The 8,469-nt window shown below is 47.5% G+C and overlaps 1 protein-coding gene across 2 annotated transcripts in view; it reads right to left on the reverse strand.

The window, feature by feature from the left end:
• Positions 1-8,469, reverse strand: part of Card11 (caspase recruitment domain family member 11) — a 125,918-nt gene that overhangs the window by 29,403 nt on the left and 88,046 nt on the right. For both annotated transcript variants that reach the window (XM_021186839.1, XM_021186840.1), the window contains 3 exons: positions 6,909-7,046; positions 4,783-5,108; positions 608-787 (listed from right to left, as the gene is read on the reverse strand). In XM_021186839.1, coding sequence (XP_021042498.1) covers positions 608-787; positions 4,783-5,108; positions 6,909-7,046 — 644 coding nt within the window. The remainder of the gene's footprint in view (positions 1-607; positions 788-4,782; positions 5,109-6,908; positions 7,047-8,469) is intronic.

The following is an 8,469-nucleotide window of genomic DNA, read 5'->3' on the forward strand; positions in this document are numbered from 1 at the left end:
ATTCTAGGCAGGGGCTCTACCACTGAGCCACACCCCAGTCCTTCACTGGGGGATTCTAGGCAGAGGCTCTACCACTGAGCCATACCCCCAGCCCCTCACTGGGGGATGCTAGGTAGGTGGTTTACCACTGAGCCACACTTCAGTCCCTCAAAGGAACATTTTAGGCAGGGACACTACCACTAATTTACATTTCATCCCTCTTTAAACTTATAAAATTTTAGACAGTATCTCACCAAGTTGTCCTGGTCACTCCTGAACACATTTTGCTGTTCTAGGGAGCCCCTAATCTTGCAATCAACCAACTACAACCTCTCAAGTAGCTAGTATACAGATATGCACCACTAGGTCTGGCCAAAAAGCAAGTAAGCAAGCAAGCAAGCAAACAAACAAACAACAAGTCCAAACCCCTTTCATACGACGTCAGCCTCTGCCAACAGCATGGTTTATAGTCATTCTTACTTTACGTTGGGAGGAGGCTCAGCGCTAAGGCTGATGTGCATTGTCTGTGACCCTGTAGCTAGTAAGCTGGGACTTGGTATTTGTCCTCCACAGGTACACTCACCTTGCCCCGCCTAGCCCTCACCTACATAAGGGTGGTGGGTCTCACCTGGATGATGGACTGCAGCTCCTGGATTTTCGTCCTCAGCATCTCATTCTCCCGCTCCAGTTCCAGGACCTGCTCCTTCTTGGGCCGGTTCTCAATGTCATTCTTGAGCTTGAGGGACTGATTTCTCTCCAGCTTGCATTCCTCCTCCATCTTGTTTAGCCGGTGTTTGAGTTGGTCGATCTGAAAATAAGCACGTCAGCAGAGGGGTGAGGATGGCTGTCAAGGAATGCTGGGAAGACGGCTGAGGAGATGGCTCGGTCGGCGAAGTGCTTGTCCTCCGAGCATCGGGACCTCAGTTTGGATCCACAGTGACCACATCAAAAACTGGGTGCAGTGGCGTGTGCCTATAGCCCAAATGCTGGGAGGGCTCACTGGCCAGCCAGTCCATCTTACTAGGTGAGTTGAAGGCCAGCGAGAACCTGTCCTCAAAATACAAGGTGAGTGGTGCCTGAGAGAAGAAAGATGGCTGAAGTTGTCCTGTGGTTTTTATACTCATACACACACACTTGCATATACATTTCCTGACATATGCAATGCCTCTAAATACCTATCCACCCATCCACCCACCCATCTGACTTTCCATCCATCTATCAATCTGTCTGTCCACCTGTCCATCCATCCATCCATCCATCCATCCATCCATCCATCCATCCATCCATCCATCCATCCATCCATCCACCCACCTATCCATCCATCCATCCATCCTCCCACCCACCCATTTGACTTTCCATCTATCCATCAATCTATCTGTCCACCTGTCCATCCATTCATCCATACATCCACCCACCTACCATCCATCTGTCCATCCATCCATCCACCCACCTGTCCATCCATCCATCCATCCATCCATCCATCCATCCATCCATCCATCCATTCGTCCACCCACTCACCTATCCATCCATCCATCCACCCATCCATCCACCCATCTGACTTTCCATCTATCCATCAATCTGTCTATCCACTTGTCCATCCATTCATCCTTCCATTCATCCATCCAACCACCCACCTACCATCTGTCTGTCCATCCAATCATCTACCTATCCATCCTTCCCTTCATTCATCCATTCATTCATCTATCATCCATCCATCCCTTCATTCATCCATTCATTCATCCATCCATGCACCCCTCTGACTTTCCCTCTATCCATCAATCTGCCTGTCCACCTGTCCATCCATCTATCCCTCCATCCCTCCATCCACCTATCCATCTGTCCATCCATCCATCCATCCATCCATCCATCCATCCATCCATCCATCCACCCACCCACCCATCCATTTATCTGTCCATCCATCTATCATAATTCAGAATAAAGTTCTAAGAAGGAAACTTCTAAGTCTCTGCTACTGGCTTGTGTTTCTGTCTCCTAAGTAAACAGCCCAGAGACCTCTTCTCCTTGATCCCTATAAAGAATTGCTATTCAGCGTTTTTAAAGTTCAGCCCAAGAAAGTGGTCTCAGGTTGTGTCCAAACTTCCAGTGCCACCCATGTGTGAGACATCCTCTGTGAAAGATTTATGGGGGTTTCTCTGAAGTCCTAGGGCACAGATACTGTTACCTTTATCTCTTGTACAAGTGAGGGAAAAAAAACCCAAATCAACAAACAACCTACAAACCCCAAGGCCATAGCCAATAGGGCCATAAAGTCAGAAGGGAAAAATTTGAATTCTGAAAGATAGAACTTCCTTTTCAAATAAAAGATTTATATATTTTACGGATATGCGTGTTTTGTCTGCATGAATGTCTGCACCACACATGTGCCTGGTGCTTAGGAAGCCTAGAAGAGGGCATAAGATATTCTGGAACTGGAGTTACAGATGGCACGAGCCGCTATGTGGGTGGACCTCGGTCCTCTGAAAGAGCATCATGTGCTCTTGACCACCAAGCCCTCTCTCCAGCCCTCCTTCTGAGGCCAGGTCTCGTTCTGTCACCCAGGCTGGCCTCAGACTTGTTACATAGCCAGTGCTGGCCTTGAACTTGTGATTCTCCTGCCTCACTGTCCCTCATGTTGGGACATAAGCATCCACCCTCCAGGCCTGGCTTCATGCTGAGATGAAGACTCAATCCTCCTGAATTCGCACAGCCTGTTTACTGACCGGTCCACTTCATTAAATTGTACGTGACCGGAGCAGAGCTCAGGCTATTTATCCTCATGTCCCCCTGCAGTGCTTAGCATAGTGTCTCACTCATGGCAGGTGCTTAATAAATATCCCGCGAGTCTGCTCTCCACCCTGCAGCCAGAGCAAGCCTCCTGAGAGATAAATCAGCTGTCACTCCCCACCTCGCAATCTGTCAGTGGCTTCCCATCACTGGGAGAATAAATCCCGGAGTTCTCACCGTGCCCCTGATCTGGACCCGCACCATCTCTCCCTCCCCCTTTTGTGCCATTCGCTCATTTGGTTCCAGGCTCACTGTTTCTCTAACCATTTAAGAAGATGGAAGGAGCCAAGAGGTCCAACTTGGTTTGTTTTGGTTGTCATTGTTTTACATTTCTTCCCCTGACTTACTTTCTCAGTCTATTTATTATTAAACAATATTATATTAAATTATATCAAGACAACAATATTTTACTTATTATTACAATATCAATAATAATACAATTAATAAAATGTATTAATTATACATAACAATGGGTTTTATCCTGACATTTCTACGCATGTTCACCCTTTATTCATTTTTAAAATCACATTCACCCTCTTAAGCTCTCTTGCCCCTCCCACTCTTACTGGTCCCCTTTCTCTTCCCAATTAGTTTTCCCTTTTTTGGGGGACCCAGTGAGTTTCACTAGGGTTGCTTTATAGGGACAAAGAGGTAGGATTATTGACAGGAATATGGACATTTTACCAACGGCTACACCACTGAAGAAGATGTCTCTCCCTCCTTCAGCAATGAACTGTTTGTAGATCCTTAGGGAGGCCTGGGGGAGCATAGGCCCTTCCCCGGTCCATGGCAAGACACCGAGGAGCCAGGCTCGTGCATTAATCACAGCCCCTGGGAGCTCAGGAGGGCCATGCTCCACTACTCATCACCTTCTTCTGCTTCCCCTCCTTCCTGTCCCATGGCCCGTGGCGCTCCCTGTGCCTTTGGGGAAGCAGTAGGCAGCACCCATCACTCTCTCCTCATTACTCATCCTCCTTTTGACTTTTAGAGAGTCTTGCTCTCATGTAGCATGAGCTGAGCTGGCATGGAGACTTTCGATCCTCCTGCCTCAGCTTCCTGAGCTCTAGTATACAGGTACAAAGGTCCGTACGTGGCTTTAGCTTCTATTCTTGATATCCTACATCTCAAATAATCAGTTCCATGGGTACCTTAGTCTTAAGGTTCAGACACCTGGAACAGAGCTAGGAATATGGTGGTCATCAATAAACCAAAGGAAAGATGAGAGCACGGTGATACAGGCCCATAATTCCAGAATTTATGAGGCTGAGGCAGGAGGCTGGTGGGTTCAAGGCCTGCCTGGGCTACATAGTGAATCCCTGTCTCAGAGGAATGAAAACAATCAGAGAAACAAAAATTGAAATGAAGCAAACCTTCCACTTTTCTACTTAGGAGGCAAATTCATTTATATGCCAATCATTTGGCTGGTGGTTGCTCTTTGCTAAACATACTGATTGTCTCATGTGCCAGCAACCATGCTGAGCTCTGGAAATACAGGCTCTTAGGAATTTACACCTACCCAACAGGTGCTTTCCATTCTTCCATTAAGTTTTTCGAGCATCACAAAATGGGGCCCTGGGTCTCACTCCTCCCTTCACACACCCTTAAGGCCTAAGTCCCCAATGTCTCCTCTTATCTTTCTTGGAAAAGTGTCTGTGGGCCCAGGTCTGTATGTATGCAGAGTGGATCTAGGTCCCCTAACTTCCCATAAACCTTTGTCCACGAGCCTGCACATTTGCAGTGTGGATTTAGGCTCATCACCCTCTGACCACCATGCATGTGTCTGCACAGGCGCAGACTGGATCTAGGTGGATGAGTCCAGTTGCTTGGAAACAAACTGGTGCATGGTGGCGCTAGTGCCTCCACAGAGCCTGTATCCTCCACCCTCCATCTCCTGCTTGTCTGGGGCACAAAGCTGGGGGAGGGCTGGGTGTCCTAACTGCATGTGTCCCTCTAGGGGCTGGAACCCCCAGCCATTTCTTTTCCCTTCCCTCAGTTCAACCGGAGCCCAGGCATCCCCACCTCGAGTTGGAGGTCGCGGCTCCTCATCACCGCCATGTTTTTCTCCTCACTGAGCTGGGCGTAGCGCATGGCTAAGTTGTAGTTGTCGTCCTTGACCTTGACCAGCTCATCATTGTAGCTGTCCCGCTCCTCCTTCATCTTGTAGTACCGCTCCTGGAACGTCAGCAGCTCCACCCGTATCAGGCTCAGCTGCTTCTTCTCATCCTCGAGTTGCCGGGACTTGGCCAGCAGCTCACAGCGCTGAAGGTCCTTGGCTTTCACTTGCTGCTGCAGTTTGATGACCTCGTTCATCAGGAAGTGCGTGAGGCCCTCATGGCCTTCCTCCACTGTGGAGAAGGGTACCCAGTCAGACCTGAGGTGCGGGGCAGTGGCGCTGGCATCTACTCACTCAGACACTCACTGAGATCTTGCCTAGTGGACAGGATCTAGGATCGCCCAGGAGGCAAACCTCTGGGCATGCCTGTGAGGAATTATCTCCATGAGGTTAATGATACACTCTAACTGTGGGCTGCACCGTTTCCTGGACTGAGTGAGAAGGACACAGAGAGCCGAGCACCGGCATTTGTCTCTCCCTCTCTGCTTCCTGACTGTGGATGTGCTGTGATTGGCTGCCTCACGCTCCTGCCGCCAGGCTCTCCCCTCCACCATGGCTTTGTACCCTCAAAACAAACAAAACCAAAAAAAAAAAAAAAAAACCCAGAATCTTTCTTCCTTAAATCACTTTTGTATTTTGTCACAGGAACAAGGACATCAACGAATATACCCATCAACTTTTTCTTTGTTTATTTATTGCAATGCAGTGGATTGAATTATACCACTCTAGTGTTCTGTAACATGTTGGAGATAAAGTTTCACTGAATTGTCCAGGCTGTTCTTTACCTTGAATTTGCCTACTCAGCCTCCCAATTATCTGGGATTATAAGCATGTACTGCAAGGTTGGGAGAGCAGCATTTACCGAGCTCTTTGTTCCCACTGGCCACTGGGATTTTAGGGTGAGCCAAACAGGCTTTCATTGCAGTAGATCTTATTGTGTAGCAAGATGGACAGATGCTTATAAAAATCAAATGATAACATTATAAGTAGACTGTGAGGATTCCACACAGTCTGGATGTGGGGTCATGAGAGTGTGTCACGGGGCAGGGGCAGGGGTTGAGGTTTGGAGGAACAGGGCAGCAATATTGGAAGGAAAGGGAGGGAAGGAAGGAGGGAGGGGAGAGGAATGTCAGAGAGGAACTGGAACATGTTGTATATAGGGACCTTGTGGTCAAATTGAGATTTGTGTCTTGGTTCTAAACTGGCAGAGTGACCCCTGGAGAACTGAGAGGCCACCACAGCAGGTCTTGATTGGATAAAGGGATCCTGGGGTCTGACATGAGGGAGAGCGTAAACTGATTCAGAACTCTCAGGAAGGAGGCTCTGAGGGTAGACTAAACCTTTGCCCTGGTTCCAGCCCTGTTTTGAGGGGTGATTAATGATCATCCAGTGCTCTTAGTCTATGCTTCAGTTTGTCCCCATCGCCTGTCTTGTGTCATCAGTTAAAGTAAGTGATGGGCAGTCCAAGAGTTCAGCATGTCACTATCCCTCAGAGACACACATATGCATACACACACATTCATACACTCGCATGCACACACACTCACACATGCGCAACACACTTGCGTGACACACTCACATACATGTACACACTCATATGCGCACACTCATGACACATACACATGTATACACACTCACATGCAGACATGCACACATGAACACACAAGTACACACATGTACACATACTCACATGTGCACACACTCACAGTACATAACACACCTGCACACACTCACACATGCACACACACTTACATGACATACATGTGCACACACCCACATACATATATGCACACATGAATACACACATGCACATATACACGGGCACATACTCAGATGTGTGCAACATACTTGCATGACACACATGCATACACCCACACTCACATACATGCACACATTCACATGTATGCACACACTCACATGACATACATGTATGCACACACACTTACATGCACACATGTGCACATAAACACACACACTCACTACTACATCCTCCTACTAGGGTTCCCTTGCCCCTGGTAGCAAAGCCACTTACCCACAATGGTGGAGAATCTCCGGGTGGGTTCCTTTCCAGTCACCAGTTTGTAAAGTTCTGGGTAGTAAAACTCCAGGCTCTCCAGGAAGACCACATAGCCCCGTTGTCCCTTAGTGTGAAGAATGTCCAACAGTCGGCCTGGGGAGAAGTTCCATCCAGATGGTGACAATGTGTTTGACTGGATGACAGGCTCTGGGTCTCCTCTTTAACTTATAATCCTTACAAGCTCCAAGAAGACAGTCTTACCATTTTCTTGTGTGTGTGTGTGTGTGTGTGTGTGTGTATGCAGATATGTTTGCAGGAGCAAGTACATGTGTGTGGAGGACAGAACACAATCTTAGGTGTTGAGTCTTAGGTATTGTCTTAGTTAAGGTTTCTATTGCTGAGATAAAAACCGTATTCAAAAAAAGAAATCTTATTTTCTGAGGTTGTGTATCTGTGTAGTGTGTGTGTGTGTTCATTTGAGCACTTATGTGCCATGGTGTATGTATGTAGGTCAGAAGAGAACTCTAAGAATTAGTCCTTGCCTTTCACCTTACTTGCTTACTTGAGACAGATTCTCTCATTTGACACTGAAAATTCCGGGCTAGGTGGTCTGTTAGCTGCCAGGATTCTCCTGTATCCACCTCCCATCTCTTTGGAGAAAACTAACTCTCTCTCTCCCAGAAAACACCGACTGCCAATGGCCAGCTAGGGTTGAGATTTCATGAAGAATTCATGAGACCCTCTCTTAGCTCGGCTGAATTTTGGTTAGCTTTTTCTTGAGCAGATCTTGTGCATGACAAGTGTGAATTCTGTGTTCAAATGGCCCTTTCATATCTGACAAATATGTTTTCCTTCCCCAGACATCCATAACCCCTGGCTCTTACCTTCTTTCTGCTCCTTCTTTCTTTATGATCCCCGAGCCTTGTGTGTGTGTGTGTGTGTGTGTGTGTGTGTGTGTGTGTGATATAAATGTCTCATTTAGAGGGGTTTAAATGGTGTTGCCTTTACTATAATGGGGGAGGGTCAATGACTCTTTTAGACACCTTTCTCCCTGATTCAAAACCTTTTGCTGACCTGCAATGTGACCAGTGAGCCTTAACCCCTCTCTACCTCCCTAGCAACATGATTAAAATGTGAGCCACCACACCCAAAGTCTCACCCTATTCTCTCATTCCTGAGTTTATAGCATGGAGTCTGGACAATGTGAATAAGAGAGGCAGGCCCTTGGCGGAGTTCCATGAGTGTTTAATGTGTTAATAAATGCATAAAACATGGATAGATGGCATTGTTGCCAGAGGGAGTCACCAACCAACACTTTCAAAGATTTTTCCCAGTCTACCAGTGCTAAAACAAACCACAAGGGGGCTGGGCTGTAGCTCAGTGGCAGAGCAATTTTGCCTTGCATGAGCAAGGCCCTGGGTTTGATTCCCAAGTACCATAAAAAGACAAAAACCAAACCCCATGAAGCCAGAAAATACCACCACCATCACCACCATCACCACCACCATCACCACCACCACCACCATCACCACCACCATCACCACCACCACCACCACCACCACCACCACCACCACCA

Source organism: Mus pahari, chromosome 23, assembly GCF_900095145.1.
Source record: "Mus pahari chromosome 23, PAHARI_EIJ_v1.1, whole genome shotgun sequence".
Taxonomy (NCBI): domain Eukaryota; kingdom Metazoa; phylum Chordata; class Mammalia; order Rodentia; family Muridae; genus Mus; species Mus pahari.